Here is a 16179-nt window from a genome sequence, read left to right as displayed (position 1 = left end):
TCATTAGCTTCAGCTGGTGGCCCTATCTGGACAGAGAGAGCCTAACTCCAGTTGTCTATGCTCTGGTAACCTCTAGGTTAGATTACTGCAATGTGCTATATGTGCGCTGCCTCTGCAGATGGTTCGGAAGATTCAGCCGGTACAGAATTCAGCAGCCAGGCTGCTGACCAGGGCAAGATGGTTTGAGAATATTACACTGATCCTGGCCCAACTGCACTGGCTGCCAATTAATTTCTGGGCCCAACTCAAAGTGCTGGTTTTGACCTATAAAGCCTTAAATGGTTCAGGACTGCAGTGTGTCAGGGAGTATCTCTTCCTATATGAATTGACCTAGCCCTGCAGTCATCATCTAAGGCCCATCTTTGTGTGCCTCCTCCACAAGAGGTACCAGAGGGTGGCAACATGACAACAGTTGTGGAATGCTCTCCCCTGTGAAGCTCACCTGGTGTCTTCATTAGTATCTTTAGGCACCATGCGAAAACATTTCTTTATAACCAGGCCGCTTTGGGCTGATTGAGTATTCTATGGTTTTTAAAAATGTATGGGGAGTGGCTATTGGTTTGGGGGCTTTTTGTTTTATTATGCATTTTGTGTTCAAATTTTGTATTTTTATGTTGTGAACCACCCTGTGATTTTTGGACGAAGGGTAAAATACAAATTTAATAAAGAATAAGAATAATTAGCTAACTTAGAGCAGCCTCCTTACAAATGATGTCAGAGAGGCACACCAGAAAGACTGCCATGTCAGAAATAGTACCCCGGAAATATTTTATTTTCAGCTTTGTAAAGGAGGAAGAAAAGTTAGCTTTGGAGTTGGGTTTTCTCCACCCCACCCTCATCCCATTTTGGGTATCAAGAATTCATTCTACCACATGGGAGACAAAGGGTCACATCCACACCATTTATTTAAAGTACTCCTATATCATTTTAGCAGTCACTGCTTCCCCTCCCCCAAAAAATAATCCTGGGAACTGTAGTTTAAGGGACTTGAGTACTATAGTCCTAGCAACTCAAGATATCCTTAACCTACAGTTAATTAGTTTCTAGGATTCTTTGAGGAAGCCATAACAGTTAAAGGTGGTATAAGACTGCTTTAAATATACAGTGTGGGTGTAAACGAAATAAGGTACCCACAACAAATCTATTAATAAATCTTTTGACTCTAATTAAAACAGATTAAATTAGGAGTCACAATTATAATTAAGCCTCCACATATGACACAGTAAAGACATGCAGCTTTATTTTGCTTGCAAACTTACCTCCTGCATACATAACTGCCAGCATAATGGAAGAGATCCAGGACACTTTGCTGCTAGATGCTTCGAAGATGATTTCTATCTCTTTAAAGAATACCGTGATGGATTTTGGGAATGCATAGGAAAAGCCTATAGAGATAAAGGCACCAACAACCACTGCCCAGCCCCACCCTCCTTCTGGTGGCGTGTATCCCACGGGGCCTCCAATTGCTGGTGGCATCTTGATTGAAGTGGTAGCAAATTCAACTAGAAATCAAAGATCTGTGAAGAAAACAGAGTAAGGTCATTAGGGTTGCGGAAGCATTCCGTTTAATTTTTTTCTAAGTCTCTTGAAATGAGCCACATTCTACAAGCTAAAACTTCCCTCTACTCCTACACAGAAGCTTCAGAGAGGAACACTCCATCTGAATGAAATCTAACATTTGAATTTTGACTCACAGGGCTGTTTTTTAAACAGCTGAAGAGTACAAAAACCCATAGAAATTAACACTAGCTTTAGGTTGCATTTGGATGCAATGCTTACACATGGTTTAGTGCTGTAAGAAAAAGCCTTGCCTCCCACTGGACTCCCCCTGCCTCCTCCAGCGCAGTCCTAAAAAGTTGTTTGGAAGGTCTATGGGAGGCTATGGCCTCCAAACCCAGGCAAACTGTGGTTATTTATGATTAATGAAAACAAAGAAATCAGTTTCTTAACTGTACTTTGAAGCTGGCCATTGTGATTAAACATAGCTTGTACAGTGGTACCTCGGGTTAAGAACTTAATTCGTTCTGGAGGGCCGTTCTTAACCTGAAACTGTTCTTAACCTGAGGTACCACTTTAGCTAATGGGGCCTCCTGCTGCCGCCCTGCCACCGCCACACGATTTCTGTTCTCCTCCTGAAGCAAAGTTCTTAACCCGAGGTACTATTTCTGGGTTAGAGGAGTCTGTAACCTGAAGCGTCTGTAACCTGAAGCGTCTGTGACCCGAGGTACCACTGTATGGGTTTGATGCTATGGCAAGCTGTGGTTAATTTAAGACAAAAAACAAAACTGTCCAAACTCCTCTTTGTGGCTACACTGGAGGGAAAGTGTGCGATCCCAGGGGGAAACAAGTTCATTCTCATTATGTAAAACAATGTTACAGCATTAAGTTCAAATCAGCATTTATTCTTTCTGGCAATTAGGTTTCTGAATTCCAGAACCAAATCGTATCAAAAGCTTCTTGTTTATGGGCATTTGCAATGCCAAGGCTGGATTTGAACAGCTCAAGGTTATGCCACCCTGAAACCCATGTCCATTTAAAGGCCAGAGACCACTACTGGCATTTGTTTCTTCTGAAGTTATTTACCTATTATAGGAAAAACTACCGGTAGTTTATAAAATTTGCAAGCTTAAAAATATAAGGTTCACTTTTTAGGATACATGGCCTGAGCAACTAGAAATAAAACAGAATAGATTAATTGTTGGTAATCTGGGATTTTCAAGTACAGTGGTACCTCGGGTTACATACGTTTCAGGTTACAGACGCTTCAGGTTCAGACTCCACTAACCCAGAAATAGTACCTCGGGTTAAGAACTTTGCTTCAGCATGAGAACAGAAATTGTGCTCCGGCGGCGCGGCAGCAGCAGGAGGCCCCATTAGCTAAAGTGGTGCTTAAGGTTAAGAACAGTTTCAGGTTAAGAACAGACCTCCAGAACAAATAAAGTTCTTAACCCGAGGTACCACTGTAAAATGAGTTAGTAATAACTAGAAATCTCTGGTGAGTCTCTTTGTTCAGCATTTTCAGAAATACTCTACCATAAATTATGCTGTGAACCACCTTTTTTTAGGATACTGTATATGGTTTTTTTTGCACATATATACAGCCTTAAGAAAGCATGCAGGGGCTCAGAGCACAAACACTGCTGTGAACCACCTTGAGATCTTTGCATGAAGGGCTGATACAAATTTAAACTTAAAAATATGAAAAATATAGATACTGTTCATGCTGGATAGCTAGGTCCTGAAGTCAGAGATAGTTACACAAAACTTCGGCAATAAAACAGATGCATGAAGTACAAATTACAAGCAAGGACAAGGACCTAGAAGTTGCATAATAGTTGCAAAAGTTTCTCCCACAAGACATATCAATTACAAAGCATTTGACTGCTGAAATGGTTAGGAAATCATTGCATTTCCAGTCAACAGCATTAGTTCCAATGAACATGACTTTCACAGAGGTTTATTTAGGCTACATCTTCTTAAAAGGGTCAACAATCAGCACATACCATCAGTCAAAATTATGGGAACCAAATCTCAAAGAATAGTTGAGTTCAAGAGTGTTGGAGTGCATCCTGGGTTCACTACAAACATAGTGACACACCAGTCCAAACCATGCTGTCCCACTTGACCACCATAACACTATCAAGTCAGCCTGGTTTATAAGAAACCACCCCAACCTCAACCACAACAAAAGTTTGCATGAATCACACTTTGGACTGGTGGTGTTCAGCAGAGAGAATATCCTCTGGGGCTATTCCAATATAAACAACAACATGTTTTGAATTTTAATGTCTACATGTTCACTATCCCTTAGTATCACAGCAGAAAAAGCCACAAGTCCATATTCCTAAAAGGAGTACAAGGAGGCAGTATGGGAAACTAACCCAGCGCTTCAGTATTTTTTATCGCTTCTGCACAGCTATGACCACTTAATAAATAAAATTGTTTTTAAAAAAAGATAGAAGGAAATAGCACACACCTTTTCTTTAACTCTGCCTAAAACATTCCACACCCTATTGTCACTGTGCACCTTCTCCTATGACCCCTTTTCAATTATTTCGACTCCTATTGTTCTACATTAGTCCACTTAACATTAGTTCTAGAACCACACTTTTCCATTTGGTGCTTTGAGGGACCCATTCTTAGCCACTTTGCCAGAAGCTTTCAGAATCCCTAATGGTCACTGCTCTCCATGGTAACATTGCCCAAGATTTTCTGAACCGACACCAGATACCCATCTATTGCCAAATGCTCTGCAATGCTGCTGTTGCTCACTATTTCCTGCTACGTCTTTTGGGGTCAGAGGAATCACATTACACTGGGCTCCTGCTGCTCTGTATCTGTATAGAGCTGTATACAGAAAGACTTCTCCAGCTACATTTCAGAAGTGGCAGACTCTCTCAGGGTACTCCTATTCAACCAAGAACTGCTGTTGTGCTTAACAACGATCATTCCTCAAGCTACAGAACTTAACACAATTTAAGTATTTAAATCTAAGACTTTTAACATGTCCGGAGAGCACACTAATTAGCTAAAACATTTTCTGAAAAGGTAAGAAGTCCTGTATTAGTATCAAATGAGTTCTCTTTATCCTTGATGTCAAAGGACTGCTTTCCAAACTAGATGGTAGATGGGTCTTAGAAGGTATCAAGACTCCAGAAAGAAAGGGTCTGAAAGGGCAAACCTGAAAGAAAGAGAGACCAGAAGCTGAGACTGGGGGTGGACAGGATTTTAAAGAACACATTTTCTGGTGTAGAAAGGTCCAAGAGCTCTAATACCAAACCCTTTACAGTCACTCTTGAAAAGAGCCCTGAAGGTCAGTAGACAAGTCTAAATTTAGCAGTGGTAGATAACAACAGAAAGTTCTGATAGGTGCTTATGTGCTTTGTATAGGCTTCTTGAGTTCTGAATTCCTGACTGTTTTGGAATGTACTGTAGCTCATGCTGCAGATTTCCCACCATCATAGTGCCATTCTTACCACTTTGGGGTATGCTGAAGCCTTAATGGGTGATGCAACACACTATTTGTCAACATAACCCAATAACAATATTTGGCATCTTAACAGCATAAAAATTACTCCAAATATTATAAGCACTTAGGGATGAGGAGATCCATCAGAAGCACAGCATTTTGACCTCCCCCTCCCATTTTGGAGTCCTTCCAGAGCAATGAATCAAAATGAGTAAGCAACAGTCATTTATTTTAACTGGGGGGGGGGTACTAATTCTGTAGCAAACTTTGTACCTCTGGTTTTCTGGGTGGAAAAGGGGAGGCATGAGCCGAGAGAGAACCAGAAAATGGGAAACTTTAGCCCCAGGTTCCCAGATTTACTGAGCCTGCACAAACTAACAGGCTTGCACAAACTTCAGTCTCAAGATAGTTATTTGTTTTTTAAATAAACTCTACCGAAAGCTGTATCAAAAATCCTCACCATACTAGTACTCAAGTAGCCAAATCCCATGAGGCAATGCTGCCCTCAAAAGAAAGAAAAGTTTGCCCACCCCTGCTTTATCAGATGGCTGCAGAAAAAGGATCTTTATCTCAGAATTTAATTGCTGCTTAAGATCCGCCAAATATATTATTTATTGCACATACTTTTCCTAGCTAGGAAACTATTGCAACACTCAATGAGGTTTGTGAATTTAGTTTTAAGCCTGCTTCATGTTTTTTACATTTTTCATTAGGTTAGTTGAACATTAAACTATAGGCTTTTGTTTTGATGGCTTTATATTAAGATCTGGACCATAAAGCTGGACCATAAAGAAGGCTGATAGCCAAAGAAATGATGCTTTTGAATTATGGTGCTGGAGGAGACTCTTGAGAGTCCCATGGACTGAAAGATCAAACCTATCCATTCTTAAGGAAATCAGCCCTGAGTGCTCACTGGAAGGACAGATCATGAAGCTGAGGCTCTAGTACTTTGGCCTCCTCATGAGAAGAGACGACTCCCTGGAAAAGACCCTGATGTTGGGAAAGATTGAGAGCACAAGGAGAAGGGGACAACAGAGGACGAGATGGTTGGACAGTGTTGTCGAAGCTTGAGTTTGACCAAACTGCGGGAAGCAGTGGAAGACAGGAGTGCCTGGCATGCTCTGGTCCATGGGGTCACGAAGAGTCGGACACGACTAAATAACAATATTAAGATCTTTTACTTTAAGGAGGTTAGGGGCATTATTCTAACCACTATCTCCTGATAAAAATGATGCTTTTGTTCTTATATTTAACTTATTTTTGTATCAAAACCATGCAGAACCAGAATTTACAATGAAGGGCCCCCCTTCATATAGCCATATTGGTTTTACTGTTTTTAATCAAGACTACCACAACACACAATGACAATGCATACAGCCAAGTCACATTTGAACCTTAAGAAAGCATTCACAAGATGCACACTAACACAAAACCCTATTAACTTAACTATTCTCTCCAGCCCTCTTCCCATTGTGTATCAGATGATAGCAGTTGTTTTTACCTTCATTCACCAGTTAAGTAATCACTAGCAGAAGTCTTAATGCCAGCTAAGGTCAGTGTTCAAAAATCCCATTGTTCTAGGCGCATTTTGTGACTGGGAATTTCATTGAGCTCTGGGCGCAGTACTGAGCCTAAGAATTCAGATTAAAACTGCAGAGTGGAAGGAGAAAGGAGGACCTTTTTCTGCCTCCCCACTTCCAGCTACACTCTGAAGACTGGAGAAGAGACCCTCTTAAGAATATTAAGGGGGTGGGCAGGGCAAGGACTAGACCATGTGGAAAATGAACATAATATTTTAGCTGCAGTTCATTCATTTTCAGCTTTGTATTCTTGTTATTAAAAAGTATGCCTAGACATGCGCTCACAACCTAGGTTTAAGGTGCCATTTAGCTCCTAGCTTTCATGTCTCGGTTTCTAACACTATCTAAGGGACACAGTAGTCTGGAATATAGCTCAGATTTTTGATACAGATACCCATAAGTATAATATGCAACAGACATCCTTGATCATTCCCAAGTTCTATTTAAAAAAACAACATACATGGTAGTATGATGTACACAAGATGCTTTATGATGTGATGAGATGCTCTTCATATAGAAGAGATAGCCCTATTTTGCACATAGTTATGTACTGTACACAGTCATGTTCAAAGTGAGCTACTGATTAAAGTCAAGAGCATTTAACAGAAGGACTTTCCTGCGCTACAGCTTGCTATAGATATTCTGCTTTACTTTCAATGCCCCTCTATCACTGCCTAATATCAAAAGGGCTGATATGTGGGGCAGTTGCCTCATTTAGGGGGAAACAGCCCAAAGGCAAACTTTGAAAATCTCATTACTATACACATTTGAGGATCACAGCCCTCTTAAGTTGAGCTCACACTGCTTTATACTCATACCAAGACATCCTGAATTCCACTTTCGGTCAGCTCCATATATAGACTCATAGTAAGTGGACATCATTATACGTTCCAGTAGTTGCACAGCTTTCTATCTCCCTTGGCTGAAACAGACCCTCCCATGAAGAGCTACTCTTTTTCTCCCTATACAGAGATAATTTGTGTATGGGAAGAATGTCTTTCATGAAGTAACTCTCTTTAATAACCACAATTCTGCCAGCCATGCCAGTGTATCCATTCTCTGCTTCAGGGTGGGAGATGAATAGTGCAGGCTCTTGGAAACTAACTAATAAACAGTTTTAGCAATGTTGCAGAGAGGTAGGGATATCTTCAACAACAACAGAGGGAAAACGTTTGCTGACCAAAGGTAACAATTTAGGAGACTTACTTCTATGTTTACAAAAGAAATAAAGAGTTGTTGTGAGTCAGCTCAGCAATGCCCAACCACTTTTTGTACTTCCACTGAATCAGACACATTATTGCAAAATTGCAGTGAAGAAATAAGCGCTTTATTAGGTGAGGTGCTGACCCACAGTTGTTAATACTTGCTTATGGCTTAATGTGCCAAAGCATTGTCTCAGTAGCACTAAAAGGCAGGGAGCACCCATAAGGAGTACCTCTGTTTTAAATCCTCTTTTGCTGTGCAAATACTGACACACTGAATGCATTAGAAGTTTTCCTGAGCTGGTCAGAGTTCCAGTAAATTCAGCTCAAGTAACACTGTGCTAGTTTATTGCTTTTAGCCCCTAAGGCAAATTTGTTGTATACACTGTTTTGCAGGCTTACTTCCATGAGTGTGGGGCTCATTTCCTTCTCCATCCTAATATGAAAGAGAAAAGGCAATAGCCAGTTCAGACAGCAACTTCTACATGCAAAAGTTTCCTCAAAGTTTAAAGCAGAGCTTGTAAAGTCTCCAGCTTTGTTTGGAAAACACTGCTACGTGTCAGGCGTGCTTGGAAGTGGAATTCAGAGATACTAGCCAAGGAAAGTTATTTTAAAAGCCACACTTACAGTAAATAAGATGGTTGAGTCAAATGTGATGCTGTAAATGAATAAAAAGCATTTTTCCAGGCTCTATGAATAGGGACAAACCCAGACTAAATGTTGGTACAAAGAGAAGAAAATTGAATTAATTCTTATTTAGGCAAGGAGAAGTATGGGTCATTCACCAAGTTTCTACTTCAATTAGGGTGTTGAAGCAAAACAGAAATTCCCAGGATGTTGAACAACAGGTTTTTAACTGTGCCACTTTATGAAGAAGCAAACTTTATAATTGTAGAATTACACAGCACTTTCAAAGTACTGTAAATTCAGCAACATAATTATCTGACGTAGGATTCTCTTTACAATTTTTTATGGAGGACACAGTAACAATTTTCTCATATCTAAGACCAGGAAGGAACATTCAGCTCCACATCTTGGAAACACGCAGTTGTGTTTCCCACTCGCTAACTTACAGGACAGCGCCACCACAGAATATGGTATTCAAGAAAGCTGCTACCATCCATCCATTTATTTATTTTAGATTAGCTTTATATACCACCCTTCATCATAAGATCTCAGGGCGGTTCACAAGATAAAGTCCTACCTCACAAGATTGTTGTGAGGATAAAATGGGGAGAAGAACTACGCATGCTCCCTTGAGCTCCTTGGAGGGCAGGGTGTGTTATAAATGTAATCAACAGTAAGATTTCTACCATCCCAGTGAGAATCATGATCACCATATGAGCAGTTAAGTCTCGTGTTCCTATGAGTTTTTCCATGAGATGGAATAATCTTGTTTATGAGAAGGAGTTAGTGCTGTCACCCAGTAATAGAGATAGTGTAGCACAAACCTACACTGGTTTATTCAGAAATTGGCCCCCACTGTGCTTGGTGGGGCTTGGGGTTAGGAAAATATGCACAGGATTACAATGCTGAGAAAACGCGTGCAATTCTTAAGGCTGGGGATAACTAAATGCAGTCTTCTACCCTGCCAGCAGGAACCCTACCAGGTCATTAGAGGAGCAAACAATCCACTTCCTCTGTTCATTTGCAGGGTTCCCCCACCCACCCACCCACACAGACACACACAAACAGAGCAACAATTTCCCTCCCATGTACAACAATGAGAAGCAAACAAACACCAACAGCTCCTAGGCTAGGATAATGCTCCCCTGGTTTAGGGGATTTATTGTGGAGGGGGGCACTGGGAAGGAATTTGACCCAAGCCTCCCTGCTCCCTGCAGCTTGCCTCCAGCACACCACCTTTTTGCCTTGCCCTACTTACCTCTGAGTTCCATTGTCACTCTCCACCCTCAGAGAGATCCCACATGTCCTATCCCCCCCCCAACCCACCCTCCCAGGGACCTTGGAATTGCAGTGGCCACTGACTAAATCTGCATGCATCTCCATACAAAACAAAGCTGTTGGGAAATATATTCCTTGGTTTCCTTCTTACAGTGGTACCTCGGGTTACAGACGCTTCAGGTTACAGACTCCGCTTACATAGAAATAGTACCTCGGGTTAAGAACTTTGCTTCAGGATGAGAACAGAAATCAAGCGGCGGCGCGAGGCCCCATTAGCTAAAGTAGTACCTCAGGTTAAGAACAGATTCAGGTTAAGAACGGACCTCCAGAACGAATTAAGTTCTTAACCTGAGGTACCACTGTATTCACAGACAACCATATTAGACTAAGCACCCCCTCCTATGTGGGGAAAAAAGTGAATTCCTCACCCTAGCTGGTGCCTACCACCCACTTTCTTAAATAGCTGTTTTCCCAGTTTTTCAGCAGAAGGCTCAATGGTTTAGTTGTAGGAAGTGCTCAGTTACCCGCATACCACCTGTTCTTGTTTCACTTTAGCCAGCTAACTAAAGCCAAATGTTTTGAAAAAGACTTGCTGATGAAAGACATTAATGAGAAGAACTGAGCCAGCACTTCTGCTCCCTTTTGGAAAGCAAAAGTTCAACAAAATACAAAGAATTTTCATTTCCAACAAGTCCTCTTCAGGTTAGCCCACTTCACTTCAAATTATTCCAAGCTCTTCAAAACCAAAATATTAAAATAGTTGCATATTGTTTATAGATCTACTGTATATTTATCTGGTCAGAATTATTAAGATAGGCCTAAACACAATTTAGGGGACGTGGGTGGCACTGTGGGTTAAACCACAGATCCTAGGACTTGCCGATCAGAAGGTCGGCAGTTTGAATCCCCGTGATGGGGTGAGCTCCTGTTGCTAGGTTCCTGCTCCTGCCAACCTAGCAGTTCGAAAGCACATCAAAGTGCAAGTAGATAAATAGGTACCGCTCTGGAGGGAAGGTAAACGGCATTTCTGTGCACTGCTCTGGTTCACCAGAAGTGGCTTAGTCATGCTGGCCAAATGACCTGGAAAGCTGTATGCCGGCTCCCTCGGCCAATAAAGCAAGATGAGCGCCGCAACCCCAGTCTCGGTCACGACTGGACCTAATGGTCAGGGGTCCCTTTACCTTTACCTAAATACAGTTTACTACTATTGTCGCTGGTTTCTGAAAACACTTGCCCATTTTCAAGAGTCCATCTACATTCTACAATCATGAATGCCAGAAACTGATCTAATAAACATCACCACACAGATGCAAGGAAGCTAAGGAACACCAAAGCCTGTACCAGATGAACAACTGATGACCAGCATGCACATGACACACCTGTTCGGGCAACTGTAATATTTTTCCAGCTCCTCTGTGGTGCAGAGGGAAAGAGGTGCAAGTATGAAGTACCTCTCTGTCACCAAATGTTTTAACAACATCCAGCCAGAATCACTTGCTCCTGCATTAAAATCTTTGCAAATTACTACCGTATTTATTAACAGCTAGTAAACACCTGATCAGTGCAGGTACACAAACACACATGTAAGCAGCCTTCATCAGGGCCCAATAACATATTTAGTTGCATCATTTTCACTAGAGAGAGTGTGTTGTCCTGAATTGTCAAGTATTTTGCTCCTGAAGCTTAGCTTTGTTTGGACCAAAGTTTCCCAAAGCTCCAGTAGGTATTAGCTCTACATAAACCAGCTATTGAACATGGAGCATAACGTGCCCATCTCCAGGGGCCCAGCTGTGCATGCCATTCACAGCCTTGATTTGCAGTAATGTTAGCTAGGCACTGCTCATAACATTGCTCCATAACTTGGCTGAGCAAGTGGAACAGTTGGAAATTTTAAGTCTCTGACCAGGCCTATATATTTTTAAAAACAACTGAGCATATAAACTTGCAAGCATTAAACCTGGAGGAAGATATTTCAGCAGTAATACCCAGGCCTCTGCTAAAAAAGGGAGAGGGTCTCCATGGACCCTCATACACTGGGAAGTTAAAGAACAATGTCTAGCTTCTCCTTTCTAGTCAGAAGTCATTATAATAAGCTATGGCCAAACAGCCTCAGGCACTCATGGATGGAATGGATTTTGGCTGGACTTCAGGGCAGAAAGTGCCTTTGTCTTCCTGGTCAAAAGTCTGTATTGGTAGATAGGGGAAACATGGACCAGTTACAAGCCTATTGTGCAGACGAAGTGCAGGGGTTCTGCAATGCTTCCGCTTCTATTTTTCCAGAAGGTTGATCTTGAAGGTGGTGCTGAGAGACTACTGTTCCTTTTCATGGGAGAGATCCAGGAAGGTTCCACAGGGATCTTTTATGAGGCTAACTGTACCTGGGGACTGGGGTCAAAGTCTATTTGGTATGCTCCCTTCTTGTATTCTCATCAAAGACAGGTGAGTCAGTGGCTTCCCTGAACATCTTTCTAAAGTCTAGTAGCAGACTAGATGAGTGAGATACTCAATCCAGACTTATAACCGTTGGCGCACTGCCTAGAGTGGCAGTATATATGCTGACCCTGTTTGATGTCACAGTTGCTTAAAAATCAGATTCACAAACCAGGAATTCTCTAGGTCCAGGTTTGCTTCTGACATCCAAAGCTGTAAGTGATTTTGTAGGTTTGCTTCCTGGATACTACTTTGGTCCACTAGCTATAATTTTGTTCCCAGCCAAAATTAAAGGTGCAGGCCAACAAATTTAAGTCCAGCTATGCATCTTCATATCACACACACACAGAGAGAGAAACAGTTGGCATTGAGAGACAAGGCCCTTCTGCAGGTGTCACCAGATTTTGAAGCAGTTACTTCCTACCAGAAACAGGGCTTTTTCCAGTGCCTGCCCCTTGAGAAAGGCCTCTTGAAAAAGCTTAGCCAGATTTGCTCTACTGGCCCATTCAAGAAGGTCATAAGCATTTTCAGCTTTTTATATAAACGATTTGGCCACAATGTACTGTATAGATTATTGTTGGGTTTGGGAGAGTCAATTTAATTGCAAGCATTAAACTAAAAGACATTGGAATCAATATTTACCAGACACTGGCAGTAGTATCAAAATAATTAAAACATGAAAACATATCTAAAGTTTTACTGGAGTGGGTAAATAACAAACTCTGTTCTATATGGCAAGCAAGGTCTTTCTCCTATCAGTTCATAAAGCAATTACCCTATACTGCCTCTGCTGCACAAGATTGGTTTACATAGTGCTTCTGAATAGGTTTAAATGCCTTTTATCTGGCTATGTGCACTTTTCAAATGGAGCTGTGTCACCACCCTATCTACAGAGGAAAACCTCTCCCCAGTTAATTGGATAGGTTAAAAAAACTGTAAGGCAGTTAAAAAGGGACAAACTTCTTGCTCAACAGGAAGAAAACGTCTGAACAGAACAAAATCTCAACAGTATTTATCTGAAGAGGCACAAGCTTAAATAAAACTCATCATAGTCACTTTCCCCTCTTGTTTCATCTGACAAAAATAATTTGTTTCAAGTGGAGTTTTGTTCAGTCCCCTTGGCTAGAAGAAAATCTGGCTCTGCCTGGTATACGTGACTATCTGGGGCTTGTAAGGGCTCAGCACCACACAATAGACAATTGAGGGCCTCCTTGGTTGTTGCAAAGCTCACAGGGTGAACTAAGGTCAGCAACAGGCAGACAGAGAACTACTGAGGGTTTTTCAACTAGTGGAAACGATACAACATTCCTTTTCACATCAGCCACAGCATATCCCATAAGCAACCTGAAAAAAGAGATGTTCTTTGTGTGGTCAGTCTCTGAACTTGGGTAAAGGAAAGGCAGAAGACTGATAGACTTCTACAAAAGTGGCAGCAGCGCCTCTCCTTCACAAGAACAATGCAATTTGCCAGCCCTTTAGATTCATAGCAGGTAAATATGTTTTTTAGGCCATCCAATGTTTCACATAACAGTGACCAAGCTTTCCGGTTTTCCTGCTGGACGTTAATCTAAGCAGGAGTGGGGAGGGAAAAGGTGGCTTGGTGTTAAAATTGGTCTGTCTTAAGATGAAGAACAACCTTAATAGATTAGGCCAGTGGTTCTCAAACTTTTTAGTCCGGGCCACACTTTCAGAATAAAAATTTGCTTGTGCCACACTCAATTTTTTTATTGATGAGAAATACCATAGATTGGAAAAGGAAAAGAAGCAACTCCTAGCAGTGCTTGATTTATAACACAGAACACAACTACTTTATAATATGACCATGGGACATCCAGAAAGTATCCCCAGATTCATTGAAAAAAATATGGTAAACTTATTCTAGAACAGAGATGGGGAACCTGTGACTATACTGCTCAAAAACCCAGAGTACTAGCCAATAACAGCTGGAGCGCCACAAGTCCCCCATCCCTCTATGAGAGATTAATTTGCACATATTTGTGCAGTGCTGGTTGTTGTTAAAATGGCACTACTTTTAAGGAATTGCATATACTTCCTTCAAACAGCATCTGGAACAACTACCGTATTTTTCGCTCTATAAGACGCACCAGACCACAAGACGCACCTAGTTTTTGGAGGAGGAAAACAAGAAAAAAAATATTCTGAATCTCAGAAGCCAGAACAGCAAGAGGGATCACTGCACAGTGAAAGCAGCAATCCCTCTTGCTGTTCTGGCTTCTGTGATAGTTGTGCAGCCTGCATTCGCTCCATAAGACGCACACACATTCCCCCTTACTTTTTAGGAGGGAAAAAGTGAGTCTTATAGAGCAAAAAATACGGTATTTACTCCTCAGCCAGTTGAAACCAAAGAATTAGATCACAGTATAAGATCAAACAATTTCTTGAGAAGCAAATAAGGAGCTATTTATTTGTTAGTTGTCTTGGGCATCATCTGTACTGCCAGAACATATAAACTATAACTGGTCCCTCAAAAACTTCTACATAAAAAGAAAAACCAAATTCTTTGAATTCTCCACATTTGTTGCTGGACAGCGTTGAGATACTTTATTTAAACAGTGCTCTAAGAATTCAGAATATATTGATTCTAATGGATTAGAATATTTTTAAAGATTATCTACATAGTATTTTATAAACGTCTTGAAATGTTGTTGTAGGTTTTTCCCCCCCTGGGATAATAAAATTGGATGTTTATGAGGGTGACAAGGAGTTCCTACATCTAGTACATGTAGTGCACTATAAAATGTATATTTTAAGGAGGGTGAGGAACAGGTTCACAAATGCATATTTAAAATGCTCTCCCCTGGCTTAAAAACAAAGAATGCAGAAATGGGGCGGAATGGGCTTACGGATAAACACACAAGTGGCACAGACCAAAAGTTTCATTTAGCAGCCTTCCAAGCAAGCTAAAGGTAAAGGTAAACATAAAGGTAAAGGTACCCTTGACTGTTAGGTCCAGTCGCAGACAACTCTGGGGTTGCGGCGCTCATCTCGCTCTATAGGCTGAGGGAACCGGCATTTGTCCGCAGACAGCTTCCGGGTCATGTGGCCAGCATGACTAAGCCGCTTCTGGCAAACCAGAGCAGCGCACGGAAACGCCGTTTACCTTCCCGCCAGCACTTTGACGTGCTTTCAAACTGCTAGGTTGGCAGGAGCAGGGACAGAGCAACGGGAGCTCACCCCGATGCGGTGATTCGAACCGCCAACCTTCTGATTGGCAAGCCCTAGGCTCAGTGGTTTAGACTACAGCACCACATGTGTCCCAGCCTTCCAAGTAGTTTCCTTCCAAAGTTATGCTTAAACATCCCTCTCAGGGACACCTCTAAATTCATACTTGTATGGTAAGTGTACAAATCTTGAGTTGAGAACACTACAGTTTGATGGCAAGCAGCGTTAGAAACTGAGATGTGAAAGCTAGGAGCTGAATGCCACTAGGATATGGGTGCAATAACGGAATGTCTAGGCACACTTTTTAATAACAAGAATACAAGCTGAAAATGAATGAACTGCAGCTAAAATATTATGTTCATTTTTCACACAGTCTAGTTCTTCCCCTGCCCACCGCCTTAATATTCTTAAAAGGGTCTCTTCTCCAACCTTTAAATAGTAGCTGGAAGAGGGGAGGCAGAAAAAAGGTCCTCCTTGCCTTCCACTCTGCAGTTTTAATCTGAAATCTTAGGCACAGTAATGCGTCCGTTGCTCAGAAACTGCTTGCGCTAATGAAATTGCCTATCACAAAATGTGCCTAGAACAATGAGAGTTTCAAACACTGATGCTAGGTGATTTTAATACTAAAATGCACCGGGGGGGGGGGGGGACTCCACACAACTAAACTCACATCTAGGTGCCCAAGATATGCAAGTTAGTCAAATTTGTTCTACAGCAGCATTTCAGATAGTGGGCGTGGGGCTACTTTCAGGAATGTTACTTGCAGTGTCACAGCCCTGCCTCCTCATTTGCCTGTTCCCCTGCTCTCCCAGACATGCCTTAGTCCTGTTACAGTGGTACCTCTGGTTACAAACTTAATTCGCTCCGGAGGTCCATTCTTAAGCTAAAACCGTTCTTATCCTGAGGCACG

General features: G+C 41.7%; 1 protein-coding gene across 3 annotated transcripts in view; it reads right to left on the bottom strand.

Annotated features, from left to right (window-relative positions):
• The window catches only part of SLC16A1 (solute carrier family 16 member 1), a 44836-nt gene that overhangs the window by 17371 nt on the left and 11286 nt on the right, over window positions 1-16179 (bottom strand). For all 3 annotated transcript variants that reach the window (XM_083509002.1, XM_083509003.1, XM_083509004.1), the window contains one exon: window positions 1260-1517. In XM_083509002.1, the coding sequence (XP_083365128.1) occupies window positions 1260-1476 (217 nt within the window). In that variant the 5' untranslated portion in view covers window positions 1477-1517. The remainder of the gene's footprint in view (window positions 1-1259; window positions 1518-16179) is intronic.

This window comes from Podarcis liolepis, assembly GCF_965112155.1.
Source record: "Podarcis liolepis genome assembly, chromosome: 6".
Lineage (NCBI taxonomy): Eukaryota > Metazoa > Chordata > Lepidosauria > Squamata > Lacertidae > Podarcis > Podarcis liolepis.
Note: the sequence above shows the minus strand (reverse complement) of the source record. Positions and strands in the feature narration are given on the sequence as shown.